The 19,622-nt window shown below is 43.4% G+C and overlaps 1 protein-coding gene and 1 long non-coding RNA gene across 11 annotated transcripts in view; one reads left to right on the top strand and one right to left on the bottom strand.

Annotated features, from left to right (window-relative positions):
- The window catches only part of LOC140700217 (uncharacterized), a 73,635-nt gene that overhangs the window by 50,680 nt on the left and 3,333 nt on the right, over positions 1-19,622 (top strand). The window contains exons 6-11 of one of the 5 annotated variants that reach the window (XR_012078545.1): positions 3,260-3,395; positions 16,119-16,199; positions 16,869-17,504; positions 17,897-18,038; positions 18,784-18,974; positions 19,417-19,580. This is a non-coding gene — a long non-coding RNA (uncharacterized lncRNA). Of the gene's footprint in view, positions 1-3,259; positions 3,396-16,118; positions 17,505-17,896; positions 18,039-18,783; positions 18,975-19,416; positions 19,581-19,622 lie in introns of all 5 variants that reach the window. The other 4 variants (XR_012078546.1, XR_012078548.1, XR_012078547.1 and 1 more) reach the window with 4 other exon arrangements.
- Positions 16,598-19,622, bottom strand: part of POC1B (POC1 centriolar protein B) — an 84,821-nt gene continuing 81,796 nt past the window's right edge. For all 6 annotated transcript variants that reach the window (XM_072973259.1, XM_031683283.2, XM_072973258.1 and 3 more), the window contains one exon: positions 16,598-16,898. In XM_072973259.1, coding sequence (XP_072829360.1) covers positions 16,797-16,898 — 102 coding nt within the window. In that variant the 3' untranslated portion in view covers positions 16,598-16,796. The remainder of the gene's footprint in view (positions 16,899-19,622) is intronic.

The following is a 19,622-nucleotide window of genomic DNA, read 5'->3' as shown; positions in this document are numbered from 1 at the left end:
GAAATATCCTGTTAACCTCAGTCTTTTTTCCAGTTTAAGGTAGCAGCCTGGCACTCACAGCACAGGGATGGCTGGTGAATACAGACAAAACCCGAGGTCCTGGATTGTTTACAAAATACAGGCATACCCCAAACCCACCACCCCTGAACAATTACAGGGACAGACTTGTGAATTGGACGTGGCCGGTTACCCAGAAGGGTTTGGTTGGGGCCTTTGGCAACAGCAAAGTAATGAGTACCCTTGGGCTTCTGGTCCCAGCTATGGAAGGGGGCAGAGTGACGAAATAGTGTGAGGGAACAACAGCTCTATGCAGCCTGTAGTGCCTGAGGACAGGTGGAAGTCCTTCTGAATTAGTCCAGCAATGCAAAAAAACCCCACACTTTACTGGCCGTGAAGTTCAGGGAATGGGGCTATAAAAATGACACACGCAAGCATTTCCACCTACCTTACAACCATACTGCCCCCAGGCTGATGGAAAGGATGAGGGGGCTACTTAGCGATTCAGATGGAAATGTGCTCTCTCAACATGGGGGGGGGGGCTGATTCAAGCCCTATGAGTTGTAACTGAGCACCCCAGGCACAGTGGTCCCAGTGTCTTTGCCAGGTTAACCCAGAGGCAACTAGTCAAAACAATCTGAGTTTAACTGTTGACCCCTGAAGGACAGTTGCCAGCTATTGGTCAGGACAATGACCATGTTTGCCCTTGCCACAGGCTCTACCCTCAGGGAAACATGTTGTAAAGTGGCCCTGGGACTGGCAGGTAAGTCCCCGGTGGTTTGGGTTTGCCGCCCCATGGGGAACTTGTAGGTTCCACGTCTTAGGTACCCAGCCCCACCTAAGACTGCTAAAGTAGTTAATCCGGACCCGTAAGGGTAGAGAAAGGCACCGCTGTGTTAACCTTGGGCTCTGTTGTTCTGGGCCTCTCCAGTATTTGGCACCAGCTGTGGGGACTAAGGGAGGACAGGCAGGACGGTCCTGCAGGCCAGGATGAACCCCAGGCAGGGGCGGTATTAGTGCAGAACCCTGTTACTGCTGGTAGTTTGCTTAATGGCCGTGATCTTCCCGGTACTGTGCCTGTCTGACACCTTACGTGTCACCCCTAGTCTGAGCGGGAGGGGTCTGTTCACCAACTGGGCAACAGCGGTGGCCTCGCTGCAGAATGAGTTTGATTGCTGGGCCTGCAGCGAGATGCTGTTGTCATCCTCCTCTGGCTTCAGTCCATGAGAAATTGACCTGATAAGCGCCCGGCTCCAAAGTTTGCCCACCTTTTGGACTCTTGATACCCCTTAACTGCTGTTGTCTGATTGCGTTTGTGGCACTTGGTTGCTGTGTGCCTGTTCATCCCTGACCCCGTGGGGGAGGGGCAGGCCAAGGTGGCAAGAGTCGTACAGGGTGTGCGGGGCGGAGTGTGTGCTCAGGCCATTCGAGGTGGCTGCTGTCTTACTCTTTGTACATCCCTGCCTAACCTACAGCCCCCTCACGTGAACATGCTTGCCCCGGCCCCAGCTTGTGATCGATCTAATCCTTAGACCAGAACGGCTCCACCTGCTCGTTTATTAAAGGGAAACGGCTGCGCTCGTGGTGCTCATTAACCTGAGGGGCTGAGAGACGTGCCCCAGCTGCTGGTTTCCCTGGAAGCTGATGGGAGCCGCCTCCTCCCGCCGGTAGCAAAGATGGCTACCCGTGTCCTGTCTGCCGTACACGGTGGGGTGTCACTCCCGGACCTCTTGGTTTGGATGTGTAAGATTCCCTGGCCAATAAACCACTGACGTCCCTGCTGACTCCGGGTTCTTTCTTCAGTCTTGAGGCTGGACAACTACAGAGCTTGCAGGCCTGTGGGATGCAGTCTAACACCTCTTAAACGCATAGAAACCATCTCGGAAACAACGGACTCCAAGTTTGCTGCACTCATGAATGAAGTGATAATGAGGCTCTGGACTGCCTTGTCTTTTACCTAAAAGGCAGTAAGCAAATAGTGAAAGGCCAGGATAGTGTCAGTTCCAGGGAAGCCTTTGTCTTAATGACACTTGGGTCACATTCCAGACCTTTCTCCCACTTCCTGTTTTCGCCCTGCCTTTTATTTCAGGTAATTATGGCATTTGTATTCTCAGGCTGAGTTCCTCTGGGGTTACTCAGTGGCCAACTTTTGGCCCGAATCGTGAAGTTTTCACGATTGGAAGGCAAGTTTCTGTTATACTTTCCGTTGAAATTTAAAAATGAAATATTAACTTTGGATTAAATCTCACATTTTCATTTGTTGCCACTTAACATTGGTCCCTGTATCTTTTCCACAATTACAGTTAATCCTGTTTGGAAATGCAGCTCAGGGAAACAAAACGATAAATAGCAAAACAGCTGTTGAGCACTTAACTCTGTGACAGCTACTGTGGTAATTTTATAAACAAATTCACATTATGTTCACCTTTTACAATTAAGGGAACTAAGCTTTTAAGTACCTTTCCTAAAGAAAAAGCAAAGCCAGAATTTTCACGCAGGTCTTCCAGGCTTCAAGCACTGTGCTGCAGATAATAGGTGAGAGCCGTGCCCGCTGAGCACCAAGTATCAAGCATCTCAGTTTTTGTACATTGTTTCTTCCAGTCCACTCAGCCCAGTTTTAACTGCTTTTGGCTGTAAGAGAATTGGAAAACAATGTTTTAAGAACACTTGAATAAATAAAAATTCTCATTTAGTCAATACCTATGTGGACATAGAATGTCACCTGCTATTTCAGTAAACAAAGGATGTTGTGGCTGTTGAGTCATCAGCCACCGCACCCACCCACCCGACGGTGCACCCAGAGGGGAATTCAGCGTGGAGTTAAAACAGGTTACCCACCGCCACCAAGCCATCTGCCTCTGCAGCCCACCCCAGCGACACACCCAGAATGGAACCTGGGATGGAGAAAACAGATACCGGCCCTATTTAAGGTGCACATCAACGGAATTTCAATAAGCCCAGACTTCTTCCCATGCATATATACGCATATGCATCTTCCTGTACATAGAAAAGTGCAGAGTTCATTAACTTGATGTCTGGTTTTCTTTAACAGTAATCTTTTGATGTTCTGACTACCTGTTTGTTTGTTTGTTTTTCTTTTTTCTTTTCAAAAATTCCCGTATATCACGGCTCCTGCCTTACCTCTTCGGAAGCAACCCCTCAGAGCTATCTGAGAGTTTATATCCTGGGCTTAAGTCCTCAGTAAGTCCATTGAATAAAACATAATTCTCAACTTTCAGGTTTTGCATTTTTTTTTTTTCAGTCGACAGTTTTGGTGACCAACTAAGGGACCCAGAGCAGACTTCTCTCCTTCACCTGAACTCTACGAGGATCTGAAATCTGGTACCAGCAGGGGCCTCTGGTCCCCGTCCTACTCTTCAGAGTCCAGATGAATTTGGGTGAGTCTCCCTTGATTCTCGGATCTCTCATTACTGGCTGATGATCCTAAGTTTTATTTGGTGGTTTTACACTCTTCTCTGGAGTAGATTATCCTTGAAACTTGGTTTTAAGGAGAAGTACCTCAGTTATCCTCAGTTGAAAGACACTGGGAAGATTTTTGCTCAGGGTAGACACAGTGGTTTTATTCTCAGTTGAAAGACTGGGAAGACTTTGCTCTGCTGAAAGACACTGTGTAGGACTGGACTGAGTAATTAGGTGGGAGTCTGGCCTGTGGTTTTTTCCCCCTTGAATTGGCTACTTTAGTAGCTTGTAGAAATAAACGTGAAGATACCTCATGAGAGCTTTCAGCTCTGAAGAAGGGGCTTCTCTTTCTGGCCAGCAGTGACTTTCAGGCAACTGAGAAGCTTGTGGGAGTGGTGGAGGCACGTCCTCATACTGTGCAGCTGCCCTGTAGGGAAACCTGACTGTAATTAAAACTTGCTCAGCCAGGGCCATGCATACTCAGTGGCCACCTCTAGACCCGAGCACCCATGGTGGTTTTAGGCTACAGAGGGAGAAACCAGGACATTGAAGAGCAGACACGACTCTTTAGTAAAAATTAGACTTAAGCTCACAAACAGCACAATAGCCCAGCACACAGTCATCACCAGCGATTTTATCTCGACAGACCCACCTCGGGATGGGGAGCAAAGCTTTCAAAATGAAAGATAAAGGAACGACAGGTTGTCAGCCTCCAACTAATACCCCAGCCAGACTTCTGTACGTACGAAACTTGTACTTACAAGTATTTACGTAATGGGGAATTAAAGAAAGTATCACCCTGAAAATGACTAAGATGGGGCTTTTTTACTGCGTATGCAGTCAAGTTAGAGAAAGCCAGCCTGATAAAACATCGTTTCAGGATTTTGATCTTCAGTACTTGGCAGCCAGTCGAATGGACTGGGATTCGGAGCAGTTTTTGGTCTGTGCCAGCTCGTAGGGGCTTTTGTCGTTTTAACCTTCATTGCATCTGCCTGTAAAACGAAGGCCTCAGACGATTTTGGGGAGTAAACTTCCTGGGTGTTGTTTAGGCAGCATTCTTCTTATGGGAACGCCTCTTGCATCTTACTGTCTTGAGACACTATTACGATACCTCTTCAATGGCCAGATGATGGATCCTTTAAATAGGAGAAACTTCTAAATTGGTAAATTTTTAGACAGCTCTCATTATAAACAGCTGTTTGATTGGTACCTATGGGGGGAAAAACACATTAAAAGGTGCAAAAAAGTATAGGAAAAATATATAGAACGGTTAACCTAAGAATTCCCTTAATTTAAAACAAACAGAAATACAGTTTGGGAAGCCTTATTTGTGGTCTCTGCTTCCCCTCAATGGGTCTTGCAGATGCTAATGGAAACATTCGGATAATTAATTTTAATTAGATTGATTAAAAGGGAGGGAAGAAAAAACGGAAGGACAGTCTAGAGACTTCTTCCCAACAAGGTGGAAATTTTAACAGGGTTTGTCCCAAACAGATAAAAAATCTTTAGATGGTTATTAAGACACGAGATAAAATGGATGTTAATGGGATTAAGACAAAGATTTGAAACAACATTACCTAAGGTTGGATGTGCCAAAGGGACCCCCTTTTGGTCCCCAGCATTAAAGGGCTCCAAACAAGTTTGCTCTATTTACCTCAGTTAAAATATATATAAATATAAATGTATATAAATAAAAGACTGGAAGAAAATTACCCTGAGATACCTGACCAACAATTAATCAAGTTGAAAGATAGACAAAAGGGCTTGAGTCCCTTGGCTCAACCCCTCACTAAGGACCCCAGAGCCTTTTATTTAGAAGTAGATAATACTTCAATAAAAAAAAACATATACAACAAACAATAAATTTTAAAAAGAATATGAAAACAAATATATGTATGTTCATGTATGATTGTGCTGTACACCAGAAATTGACACAACACTAAACTGACTATACTTCAATAAATAAATATATATATATATACACACACACACACACAAAAAATAAAAATAAATAAAATGATCAGGGAGCAAAGCGCCTTTTAGGGCTCCTTGTAAGACCAAGGCTTGTTGATTGGATCCTAACAGAAACTAAAGCTAAAGGTACGAAAGTTGATAGAACTGAGATGAAAGTTTATAAAAATTGGTATATTTAAACAGGCTTTATATGAGATGGTTACGTCTCTTCTGCCTAATTGCATTATTTGATGGACATATGTCTCACTGGGAATGCTTTCCTGGCTTGGTATTGTTACCGGAAAAAGGGAAATAAGAATCACCTCCGTCCTTAGTCACCCGAAAAAAAAGAATTTTTGACAAGAGACAAAAAGCGTGATATAAGCAAGATTTTTATTAGTCAAGTAAAAAAAAAAAAAAAAAAACAGTGAAAGATAGTCTACTCCCGAGAATTGGGAGCTGCCAATCCAAGAGAGGAAAAATGACGCCGTTCCCTCGTTGTTCCTGTTTTTATATCCTGGTTTTGTGATTGATTGATTGATTGATTGACAACTCAGGTTCTGTGTGCTCTGGTTGACTGACAGCTCATGTTCCTTGTGCTCTAGATTGTTCCCTTCCTCCCCCCTTGCCCAGTGCTCATTTTTACCTAAACTACCTAACATTCCTTGCTCTAGTCATAGGACCCCAAATCTTTGGGACGTAGAGGGTGACAACCACTCTAGCTACTTCCTTCTGATCTGGGGTGATGATGGGGTCCCAGACTAGCTGGCTGTCACTGGGCAGGTGGTGAGTGAAGGGTCGGTGTCCATCGAGGGGCTTGTATAAAAGCTGTCTTGGCTGGTTGATAACCTTGTTGTATAGCCGTTTGAAGTTTGACTCATAGTGTCCCTTGAGAAGCAGTCGCAGATCGCTAAGAGGTTCACAAGAATATGTGGCTCCCATCAGTGAGCCAGATCTCATCATGGTTTTTCAGGGATTGGTCAGTGAGATCTATTCTAGCTCCTAGAGAAATGCATAGTCTCATGACATAGGTAGAAGGGAAGAGACTCGTCTGGTGGTGGTAATAGTGTAGCAGGATTGAGTGTCCCACAGACAGAGACAGCGCATCTGGGTTTGCCAATAATAATGCCTGATATTTAAGAAACCAAGTATCTGAGACCCAGAAATGTCCCTTGCCTTTTAAAAGATCAGAAACTTGGTGGTTAGCCTATGCTTGTATAGTGGCCCCCACAGTTAGGTTAGAAGCTTCCTCCAGGAGAGTGGAGAGGGCTCCCAACACTCTTAGGCAGGAAGGCCAGCCTGGAGCAGTGGGATCTACCATGTGGAGAGGTATCCCATAGGCTGTTGGGTAGGACCCAGCCGTTGGGTGAGGACCCCCAAGGCTCTTTCTCCTTTCATAAAATATAACTGGAAGGGCCTTGTGGGATCTGGAAGCCCCAAGGTCGGGGATCTTACTAGATTTTTTTTAATTCTTCCATTGCTTCCTGTTGGGAAGGACCCCACTAGAGGGGTACTGAGTCATCCTTACCCTTTAAACTGTCATACAGAGGTTGAGCTATGGACCCATAGTTAGGGATCCAAAGCCCACAGTAACCGGTTAGTCCGAGAAATGCCCTGAGCTGTTTTCAAATAGTGCGATTAGGGAGTTATAAGATTCCCTGAATTCGTTCAGGGGAAAGGCTATGGTTTCCAGGAGTCAGAACAACTCCTAGATAAGTTACCTCTTCTTTGACCATTTTGGCCTTAGACCTGGAATCCTTATATTTTTGCTCAGCCAAGAAGTTAAGAGTTTGGATTGTTATGCTGAGTGGCCTGTTTTCAGGTAGCGAAACAAATAAGCAGATTATTAACATACTTTAGCCCCTTTTAAAGCTGTAAGTCCTATAAATCTTGGGCCAAAGCTTGCCCAAAGAGGACTGTCTAAACCCCTGTGGTATCAGGTTAGCTGGCGCTGACACCCACTGGGTGAGTCCCACTGAAAGGCTAATAAGTACTGGGACTGGGGACTAAGGGGTACACAGGAGAAAGCATGCTTAGGTCTAAGGTGGGGCACCACTGGGCTCTGGGAGGTATGTCTGCAGTAACACGTCAGGGTTTGGAACCACGGGATGAAGAGGCACTACAGCCTTGTTTATGATTTTTAAATTTTGGACTAGTCTGTAGGCCCCATCCTTCTTAATGACAAGAAGGATAGGTGTGTTGTAGGGTCTAGAGGAAAAGGGTCTGGAGAAGGAAGTTAGGACAGAGTAAGTGGCCCCAGTATCCAAAAGGAAAGTTATTGTCCCACCTGCTGCATCCATTTGTCTCCGCGGCTGCAGCCCAGGGATGGAGATCTCTTGCATTGGGGCTGACTGCAGGGGGCTTCTTTAGTCCCAGACAACCATCTGCAGGTCGCAGGCCGGTTCTCCCCGACGGGCCATTTGGCTCGAGGGACAGAGGGCCACCCAGTGACCTTGCTTGTTACACCAAAAGCAGGCAGATCTTGGAGGTTTGTCCTTACAGGGGCATTTGTTGGCCCACGACCAGGTCAGCGGCAGATGTTTTGTTGATCGTCAGGCTTGTCTCGTGCTGCTGGGGGCCGAGGACTTAGGGACGGTGGCTGCTCATCTGGGCAGGCCTGGCCTCTTTCCTTCTTTCCTTCTCCTGAGCCTTGGCCTCTTGTACCTGATCTCAATTTAAAAAAAAAAAAAAACCTGTGGCAGCAACGGTTAGCATTTATCAAGAGTTACTCTGGGTTCCTGAATTGCCTTTTGGAGTTTTTGTCTAATATCGGGGGCAGATTGGGTGAGAAATTTATCCTTTCAATGAGAGGTATATGGTAGGGAGAGCAGGGGAGGATGTACGTTTAAGGGAGACCCCCCTCCCAAGGAGGTGTTGGGGACAGCAGGTTGCTGATAGTAACCATGGCCAACCATCGCATTTCTTTAGGAGATCACTGCTGTCCCTCAGCAAATAAAAGATCTGGATATATGGTATTTTAGACATTTGCCTTGTGCATTGTAGAAGAGATTAAGCTGGAGCAAGGTGCTTGAATTTATGCTCCTATTTATGGGCCATGCTTTTGGCTAAGATGTAACCCAGGGGAGTCACAGCAGGGATCAACTGTTGGCTTTCCACCTAAAGGGCAGGATACTGGGGGAAGGGGGGGCTTCAGAGCTCAGCATCCTGAGGTGAAGCCCACAGGCTATAGTCTGATGTCTCAGTCTTCTGCCTGTAGCCAAGAGTACCCTGAAGCCATGGACCGAAGAAAGCCTGGCGTCCCAGGGTCACTGGTCCCCACAGGAGGAGGACCCAGCATCCCGGCCTCCTCTCTGGGTGGGGAAAGCGGCCACAGTCTTACCATGAGCTGAGAGTCTCCGCAGTCCGAGGAAATAGTCAGTTTTAACCATGCGGGTGGTCAGTGATCCAGGAGCAGAAGAGCTGCTCAACTGGGACAGCCAGAGAAACGGGACAAAAATTGAGGAGGGAGTTAGGGGTAGAGGGTCCCTATGGAAGCTCTTGCATGGGGAAGGCAGCAGAAGAGAACTTGAGCTAGAACTCCAGCAGCTCAGTTTTCTAAGGCAGAGATGTTTTCTTGCCTGAGCAAGTGTCCCCGGAGGGACATGAAGCCAGAAAGGAGTCAGAGACATTGCAGCCCATGGTTACTGTCCACGGTGGTTTTCTAGAAAAGGCCACCAGGGACAGTGTTACTCAAGCCATGTACGAAAGCCGTGGCCAAATACTTGCTGGCCAGTGAATAAGAGTAATAATACGGTTATGAGAGTTCCCAGGGCACCACAGGTTGAAACAGTGGCACCAGGGGCGAGGCCCAGCCGCACTGGGAAACTGGGAGTTCTCTTTTAGGTCGGAGAGTGAGTAAGTTATAGCCCAGAGGGGGGCACCCCTGTCGGAGCCATAGGACTTTGCAGTGACCAGTGGGACAAAGAGAGTCAGAGATTGACGGAGGGTGTTTTTCAGAGAACTCGATAGCAGAGGTCAGAAAGCAGAAGCAAGGACCCCCAGCCAAGGATAGAGACCAGTATGTAAAGTTGTGAGTGATAAAGTAATCGGTACACAGGCCTGGTCCCCAGTCTTGAGTCAGCTGTCTACCTCACATGCCATCTTCTCCTCTCCTCGTTTCGTAGCTTCTCCTTTGAGCATTGTTTTCAGGCGGTCAGCGGTCTTCTCTATAGGCCAGTCCAGCGTAAGGGCCGGAAGTGACGCGTTTACCGCGGTTCTGGAGTAAGCCCGGTTAGCTGCCCCTGGAGCCCCGCGGCGGGCGGGGGGGGGGGGGGGGCGGCGCGCGGCCCCAGACGGGCCGCTCGCTGCTTGGCCGGCCCAGCACCGCTGGGAGCCCCGCGCCCTGTCCTCGCTCCAGCCTCCACAGCCCGGCCCCAGGAGCCTGTGCTCCGCTGGCCTCGGGGAGCGAGAGGGAGATGGAGGAGGAAAGATTAGGTTGAAGCACGCAGTCCGAGTCATGACACCGAAACCAGTGTTACCAGGAAAGGGGAAATAAGAATTATTACCTCAGTTCTTAGTCACCTGAAAATAAAAATAATTTTTCAAAAAGTGTGATATAAGCAAGATTTTTATTAGTGAATTAAAAAAAACAGTGAAAGATAGTCCACTCCTGAGGATTGGGAGCGGGCCAATCCAGGAGAGGAAAAATGGCGCCATTCCCTCATTTTTCCTGTTTTTTATCCTGGTTTTGTGATTGATTGATTGATTGATTGACAACTCAGGTTCCCTGCGCCCTGGTTAATTGACAGCTCAGGTTCCTTGTGTTCTGGATGGTGCCTTTCCCTTTCCTCTCCCCCTGCCCCGTGTTCATTTCTATCTAAACTCCCTAACAGTATTATAAGACGGGACATTTGGATCTGCTCCTCAGGAAACAATAATTAAACATACTAAAGGAAACTAATAGGGTTACCTGAGCCTGTACAATATAAATTAAAAACTGGAAGCTAATATTCAGAGCTAATAAAAAACAAATAATAGAACCTTTGCCCTGGGTCTAACCTGTGCACTCAGAAAGAGGGCCTTTGTTGGATGTCTTGTGTAAGCTTTGAAGGCTTGGTGACTTAAACCCTGAAATTCTAGAGAGGGGGGTATAGCTCAATTAATAGAGTGCCTGCTTAGCATGCATGAGGTCCTGGGTTCAATCCCCTGTACCTCCTTCTAAAAAAAAAAGAAATAAACCTAATTACCCCCCCAACAACAACAATCAATAAACAACAACAACAAAATTAACAAAAAAACCCCTGAAGCTCTAGAACGTGGAACTCTTGAATTTCAGTTTAATTGGAAATCTTCTCACTGATATAAAAAATAAAGAAAATGTAGTTGGGCAAATCAATCTTTTAATTATCATTTAGGCAGCAGACCAGTTCTTTGATGAATTAAAAGCAACTATCTTTGTCTTGCAAATCTCTACAAATCAGAAATCTAAATATAGCCCACAATGACCTGAGACTGAGCCTAATTAGTTCAATTGGAATCTGAAATAGAGCGGGGGGGGGGGGGAAGGGGGGGGAGGTGGCCCTTTTAAACTCAAAACTCAGGTGGAGAAACTCCCTCACCTAAAATCTAATTCCTAGCTTCCTTAAAGTTTTCCATAAAGGCCAGATGAAATTGTTGTCTTTTCCACAAAGAGTTAAAGCCTTAGTCATTTGAGCAAATAAATGTAATTTATTCCAACAGTTATTTATAAGCTGACAAGTTTATATTGTGTACCTGATTCGTATCTAAGTGTTAAAGTGAAGTTATGGGATCTCTAGTTGTGTCTATTTATATGTCTATGTGTATATTATACATATGACTCTACCTCCAGAAAATAGTCAAAATTACATTTATAAAAGATCTCTTTTAATTGACTTAGAAGTAAACACTTACAAATTAAATATTTTTAAATATAAAAGAAACTGGCCAGGATGAATTTCAAGTTCATGTGCTCTAAGAAATATTCAACATTAAGTTAATATCTGGCATTAAAGCTAGCTTAAGCTTGTGGTTTACTGAAGGTCAGTAAGTTCATGTTATTCCTGTTGCAGTTTGTCAACAAGAAAGGAAGTGGGTATATTTTCATGTTTTATAAAAGTAAATGATGGGTTTTCAGGTGAACGCGTTAGGAATGATTACTTTTAGGTATGTTATCTAAAATAGTTTCTCCAGACTTTTGGTAACTTGAGTTTTGCTGAGTTAAATGAAGGGACTTCACTGTATGTCCATTTCATTTCAAATAAGATAAAATACTGGAACACTAATTGCTAAACAGGTCTGAATTCATCTACCTTTGTTGCCTTACAAGAGGGAAACTAAAGATGTTTGGGTTTATTAGACACATACCAAAATGAGGAAGGAAAAGTATGCTATGACATGTTGTAAGTTTCTCAATGGTTATTCCAATCAGGAAATGCTGGAACAAACAGTTTATAATCACTTGTTGCTTGTTGGTTTTCACTAGAGATGATTAAGGTTTTTAAGAGTTAAGATTATAATTTGTAATTAAAGCTACTCAAAATAACAGAGGAGACATTTCAATATGCAAGGAAAATAGGATGTGTGTTTTCAGCAAAAGAAGGTATGAGGAATGGAAATAGATATTTTTTAAGCAGAAAGAGTGATTTTTTTTTTTTTTTTTGGTCCTAGTTGGTTGTTTCTGAGTTGAAAAATAAGGGGCAAACTAATATGGATACAGAAAGGTTTATGGAAAGGGAGCCCCCGATAAAGGAGTTTTGTGCACGGTCAGGCTTGGATTAGATGAAATTTAATCAGGTAAATTGATTTTGTTATTAAAAATAAACTGGTGCAGGACGGGATTCAGTTCCTTCTCTGTTAAGAGAACAAAGTTTTCTTGGAATACTGCTTTTGATTCTTTCTTTACATTTAAGTGATCTGTATTTGCTTTTGAAGTCTTTTGTCACTTTAAGTGAATAAGTATTGTTTCACAATGACCTATGATCCTATCTGACTAAGTGTTTTGAAACCTTTTTGATATTTTCGACAAACTTCCAAATATCAAATTCTAACTGAAGTTCTTTTGACCTTCAGCTAACTCTGGGATGCTTCAAAGGAACCCTGAGGCATCTCAGAGGAATATTAAACTAGTGAGGTTTATTTCACTTGTTCAAGTACTTGAAGTGTTGTCAAGCGATTGAAGATAAATGTTCGATTATATGGTACGGGTAAATGTCATTAATATAGATATTCCAAAATTTATATGGAATTCCTAAAACTCTGATATGTCCTAGTATGTTATCAGTCATAATTCTGGTTATTATCTTAAAATGTTGTATGACACAGAAATATCGAAGTTTCTTGTCAGTGGCATTGTCATCAGATCTCTGTGCCACTTGAAGTCTTTTGGTATTTACAAACGATCATGGTTTTACTCTGATGCTTTTATGAAATGAAGATCTTCATGAAGATTCATAAAAAGGACTTTTTGACATTTTAAGTTTGATAGCTCGTATCACACCACTGACCTAGGTTAGAAATGACAAAACTCTAATGAAAAAAATCTGATGACTTCATCCAGATCAATAGGAATTAATTCCATGGGTCTGAATGAAGTGATAAATGTGATAATTTTATGACTTTTTTTTTCCTGAAATATGTTGGCTGTTAATCTTTGTTTTCCAGAAAACCTTTTCTCTTAATTATGACCTACAACAAATTGATGAAGTATGCCTTTATAAATGAAGATGAAACATTTATCTTTTCCTCTCTCCCTGATCCTTCCAGAATCTGGCTTCTCTGGCTGGCTCTCCTGTGGACTTGATGGTTTATTGTGATCAGATTATAACCCGTTATACTGGTCATTGTTTCAATTTGTTGTTGTTTTCAAATTATTTATGCCTTGTGTCTCTCCTCTGTACTATGACTTAACGCTACTAGCTCTGTTACTTAAATCCTGTCTATTTTGTAAGATTGTCTATCGCATTACCCAGTGTGTAACCAGGCCTCTGACAAAATTAATGCTGGCTAAAAGTCTTGAGGCAACTGATCATATATATAACTACACAAAATAATAGTAATCGTGCAACCCTAAATATGGGAAGAAGCAACAAAGGAAAACATTTCCTGGATCGTAACTGACTGGTAAGACAGTCGATCTGGAGAACTTTAGATTATCAGTAGGGCCTAATCAAAAAGAATCGGCACAGTGAGTGGCCTGTCAACAGAATCTTCACCTGATCTAGGAATGAGCCTTCCTAGTGCTGTGGGACACATTTGGTCATGAAATGCCTCCAAATGTTGGTTGAATTTATGACCAAGAGGAAGTGGCATAGATCAAGAATGCTGCCTGCTATTTCAGTAAACAAAGGATGTTGTGGCCATCAAGCCAGAAGCCACTGCAGAGGCCCCCGACAGTACCCCGAGGAGATTCAGGATGGAAAAAAAGAGGATACTGGCCCTAGATGAGGTGCACATCAAAGGAATGATTTTAATAAGCTCAGACTCTTGCATCTTCCCATACATAGAAGAGTGCTAGATTCATTAACTCGATGTCTGGTTTTCTTTAACAGTAATCTTTTGATGTTCTGACAACCTGTTTTTGTTTTTCTTTCAAAAACTCCTATGTATCCTGGCTCCTGTCTTACCTCTTCAGAAACAGTCCCTCAGAGCTGAAAGTTTGTGGGCTTAAGTCCTCAGTAAGTCTGCTGAATGAAACATTATTCTCAGATTTTAGGTTGTGCATTTTTTTTTCAGTTCACACCTATCTGCTGAGCTCCTCCTATGAATGAGGCACTGTGCTAGGTGGGGAGTCTAATGACAGAGCTGGCTTTTTGAGAAGGTCAGCTCACAGTGGAAGAGGTCGAATGGAACTGTGTTGCAGTCTGTGTCGTACCAAAGATACGCAGGGAGTGGATGGAGGGCACCATTTCGTAAGGGTGGTTAGGAAGAGCACCTTGGGAAAGGCAACATGTGAGCAGGGCTGGAATGTTATGAGGGATCCCTGGGGACAGAGTTCCAGGCAGAGGAAATGGCAAGTACGGATGCCCTCAGGTGGGAGCTGTTTTGCTTCTTCAGGGAAGCAAAGAGGCCACTGTGGCCAGAGGGCGGTGAGTAAGGGTGACCCGGGAGGGAGAGGAGCACGTCACTACTGTCCAGTCTGGGGCTTTTAGCCCAAGTAAGATGGGGAGCCCTGAAAGCTTCTGAGCTGAAGAGCCACATGTTCTAGTTCAGGCTTTTCAAGAACCACTCTGACCTGCTGTGCAAGGGTGTCACTGCAGTCATCCAGGTAAGGGACGATGGTGGCTTGGGCCCCGGTGGCTGGTGGAGGTGTGAGGAATAACCAGGTAAGCCAGACATTCTCATAAGATTTGCTGAAGCGATGGACCGTGGAGTGTGAGACAGAGGAATCAAGGATGACTGAGGGCTTCAGGTCTGAATGCCTCGAAGGAGAGTTGCCACTCATGGAGGTGGGACGGCCTGGGTAGGGTGACTGGTGGGTGGTGGTTGGGGGGCGGGGCACAGCAGAGTTTGGTTTGGGACATGTTCAGAAACTGCCTTCCACATCTTCCGGGTGGAGCTGTAAACACACAAGCTAGGACAGATGAGAGGCTGGACTCTGATGACGAATCCTCCAAAGCTTAAAAACAAGGTGTGTGTTGGGGGGATTCTAAAATAACCCTTTTGAAAAACTGTCTAAGCATTTAAACTTATGTCGTTGCTGTTTTTCTATCACTTACGAAGGTCTGTGACTGGGAAAGCGTGTGGTCACACTGTGTTGCAGGAAGTGGCTAGAGCTAGTCAGGGGTTTCTGAAGTGTGGGCCCGAGGCCAGGGGCATCAGACCTCCTGTGAGCTTGGTAATGGTGCAAATTCCTGGGCGCCACCAGACCTGGTGAGTCACAAGCCCCAGGGATAGGGCCCAGGAAACTGTTTTGACAAGTTCTCCAGGAGATTGTTATGAATGTTTTAAAGTTGAGTGACCCAGATGGTAAGCTTAGTATTTCCAAATTTTAATCGTTTAAAAAGAAACAACTTTCTTTAAAGGTAAAATGCCTTTATTGTTTGAAGCATATAAAAAGAGTAAACAAATCAGTATGACATTTCATAGTCTTCTCAATGAGGTTATAAAATACAATGCCACTTGGTCTTTATAAACTCTTGAAACTGTCTAGAAGTTCACACTTAGTATCATATAAAAGGCACTTGAAAAACACGAGATGATAAACAAAACCACCTCATAAATACAACTGAAAACTGCTTTGAGAAAGATTTCTAAATATATACTCGTATATAAACAAGACTTCACGGTTTCTTTTCCAAAACATAGACAGTAAATTCCCCATGATATGCCTTCAGGCATCATTAATGTGGACAGCTTTCTCCCACCTTCTCTGTTCTTGATACAGGTTAACAGAAATGCAAACTAAATTCATTTTTCTTCAATTTAATCTCTTTATAACAAAATTCTTAATTTGTAACCAAGATCTTTTAGAATGTTCAGCTCATTTTCATTTTGTTTCAAATCACAATTAAAAAAAAAAGGAAGATAACGATGGAAATTTTTTTTTAAAGTACTTCTATTCAGCTACCAAAACCGCCCTGTCCACTTCTGAAGCACGTGAACATACACGTATGTATGTCGTTAAATACTGCTGTTGCATTGTTCTGGGCTTTGGGGATTCTGAAATCATGCTTGGTCTTTGTAAACTGGGATCACAGGTTTGGATTCAACCCAGACCATTCAGTGCATTCATCTACAAAAGAAGAAGATGGGTGCACTTCACATATTTCTAACTCTTGGTTTCCTTTCAGGTTGGTCAAAAGATAAATGATGTATACAGTAAATTATATCAAAACCCACTGCCTATGTCCCATATGCTGCTGCTAATTAAGGTAAGTGTATTCTTGCTGTGGAAATTTTGTGGTTTGGGAGTATCATGAGATCGTCTTTTTAAGGCACAGGTAAGAAAGAGTAATTTTTTTTAAACTGAAAGAAATGCAAGTCAGATCATGAACTCATTCTCTGCATATAAAATGCTGTTTTAGAGGCAAATGAATTATTTCAGAACCCCAAGGGTATTGTTTATTAAAGAAATACACTAGTTGTTTTAAGGAATTGCCTGAACATGGTCAATTTGAAATAACAACAAAATCCAGAGATTTGGTTACCTTTGTACCAGGAAACTGACATTGAAAATAATATGGGGGAAAATATAGAGCCATTTGAATATTTATCACTTTATTACTGCAATCATAAATAGTAATGGTTTGAATTAGTCCTCGACATTGACTTGTGTGTTTAGGCCTTTATTATGCCTTTTCTGCCTTTCGTCCTTTGATACTGAAATCAAAGTATCTGAAATCAAATATCATGGCTAGATATTGCCATGACGTTTAGCACATGGTTGTGTTGCATGAAGCATCTCGCACTACCTTCCTGCGTGTGCGCACATGTGTTCATTTCTCATGCCCCTGCTCGTACTTTTCTTCTCAACTTTTCTGGATGGCATTGAAAAGCTTTTGCTGATTTTCAAGGCAGTCATTCAGCTTATCCTCTGTCAGAGTCAGTCGCTGCTCCAAGATGGAAACAGTCTGCAAAAAGGAGGACATAGTGATCAATGCCTGGTGCCTGGTGGTGAGGATGAGGACGGCGATCTCTGCATAGGAGAACCTGTTTCAGAACTGGAATGCCCACCCTTTTGCTAGGAGGTTGGCTCAGTCGTGAGCCCCAGAACCTGCCCTCCTTCCTCGGCCTACACGGGGCGAGGTGCTGTTGAGCAGGAAAAGGAAAAACACTGATGCATTTGAGGAAAAAGGAATAAACGATCAAGACTCTGAAGACAATTCTCACGTCTGACCTAGAGCATCAACGCCAGGGAAGAGGCTGCACGTGACCGGGGGTGCGGGGGTGCGGTGGGGAGGGAATGCCACATACCTGGCCCAGGTGCTACTTAAACGGCATCACTGGCCATCCTGTCAGTCAGTCCACGATGGACCATACCTATGTTAATTATCCCAGACTAGATACCTAGTTTACTTTGAAAATATGATTGGCACCCATTTCTGCACCCAGAAGACGACAACAGCACCTCACAGAGGTGCCAGGAAGACTGAAATACAGCATGTAAACTGCTTACGCAAATGCCTGGCACGTGGGACTTGATGAACCTCAGCTATCCTAACGCCCTTGGCTCCTAAGTAAGTATGTGACTACTTGACACACGTATATGAATGACTTCTTTTAAATTTGGGAAATCTAATTTTTGTGATATTGACTACTGCATCTTCAATCTTTTTCAAAAAAACTTTTTACTATAAAATAGATTTGGGAAGTTGTGCAAAAAATGTGTCACTTAATGAATTATCACAAGAAAAACACTCTTATGACCAGCACGCAGGTCAAGAACTAGACATGACGGCCACGGTCCTGCCTGCTGTAGTCATCCCTTTTCTGCATGTCTTTATGGTTAAGTGTGCACCCTTAGATGCTATAGCTTTGTCTTACCCATTTTTAAGATCTGATATGTCATTTATAGTCTTTTACTCTACAGATCCCCACCCTCTCCCTCTATTTTCTAATTTGTTGACAGGTTCAGGCCATTTGACCTGTACAGAGTCTACTAGTCTGGACTTTAAGGATTATGGTACACCAGATGCAGCTTAGTCTGTTCTTCTAGCCTCTGTAAGTTGGAAGCTGGATTCAGAGGTTTGAGACTCAGGCTGGATCCCTTGGTAAGTATATTGCTTTATCAGATGGCACAATGTTTGATTGTTTTTTTGTGATGTGAGTAACTACTCAGTGCCTAGACCTATCGATCCCGGAGATTGCCACTGATATTCTAGTTGGGATAACTTATAAGTAAGACACCTCCCTCATACATTATTTGGTTACCTGGTAGTAGGGTTCATACAGGAAAGGCAGGATGAAGACTTACTTTAGTCAACAAGTTTCAAGATAATGAATTGATTCCCCATCAGCTGCTGAAGGTAATCAGTCTTAATGATTTTTTTAATCTAATAGCTTTTGCTTTCGTATTCCTTATTATATTGGTAATAACTCATTGAAATTAATAGCGATGCTGGTCATACTTTCCACCACTTCTTGAGTGCCTAGTGGGTGCCAAGCATATTGCCCGATACTTTATATACATTATCGCAGTTCCACATGCTGAAGCTGCTGCTAGAACACCTTTAACACTGCTACTATCTTAAATGGAATTTCACTTTATCTCTAATTATAATTCAGTACAGTTATAAACACTGCAGCTGAGTTAGATGTTCAGTCATCTGTAATTAAAGTGAGTTAGAACATGTTAATTTTACTTGCTACTTGCCCGTGATTCACACTGTTCCCATTTTGCAGTGTGTTTTGCCTGCTTTTAACTATTTTCATACGTAAAAAACAACCCCCCCCCAGTTTTTCAACATTAAAAAATAACAGTTCAATAAAGTTTATAGTAATTCATTTACCCTTGAGTCAGGTGAAAAGGTGAAATGGGCCATGGAGCTGGAAGAGGACAAACTAGGAAGACTGGTTTGGGAGAAGCCTCCACTGGGACAGTGCAGTGAGGACGTCAGAGCTGGCGCGGAGAGAAAAACTGCCTTTGAAGGAAAGAAGTGTGATACGTACGAAGTCACCTCCAGCGCCACACTGCAACGTGGAAACTGGTGATTTTACTATGATTTTCACTGAACAAATCTTATGTTGACTCCAGGGTCTCACATGGCTCGTTCCCACAGTCTGTCAGGACCCACATCCACATATGTGGCCCTTAATGCCAAAGGCCCTGAGATGTTATCTAAAGGGTAAAAATTTTAATTACTGGCTCTGAACCCAAAACAGAGTATTAAAAGACCAATGCCAGGACCTTGAATTCTCTGGAGATAAGAACTGGACATCTTAACTGCCTGGGTGATTATAATGCACAGCCAGGGCTGAGAACAAGAATTAGAATTAGATAATTTCTATGCAAGAGCTATTTTAACTTGAAGTATTTACTCTGGAAGAGTAATTGACAGCTTGCATTTACATTATAGCCTTTCTGTAAAACTTGGGACAGCGTCTGCTCTGACAAGTATCAGTATCTTACTGTTCCTCTTTGGTGAACAGAATGACTTCTTCAGAGGAAACACTGACTCAGCAGAGCTGGAAGGACTGCCTTTGATGTTTCCATTTTAATATAGAGCTTCCATTAAATGACACCTGTATCTCCTGACCAAGAACTGGAAGACCCTGATGTTCTCTCTGCAAAGGCAAACTGGCATCAGGACTAGGTAAGTCCAAAATGGGATGTAAAAACCATCACTTCCTAAAGA

The sequence above is a fragment of the Vicugna pacos genome, chromosome 12 (assembly GCF_048564905.1).
Source record: "Vicugna pacos chromosome 12, VicPac4, whole genome shotgun sequence".
NCBI lineage: Eukaryota > Metazoa > Chordata > Mammalia > Artiodactyla > Camelidae > Vicugna > Vicugna pacos.
The sequence above is the reverse complement of the archived record's forward strand: the minus strand, read 5'-3'. Positions and strand labels throughout refer to the sequence as shown.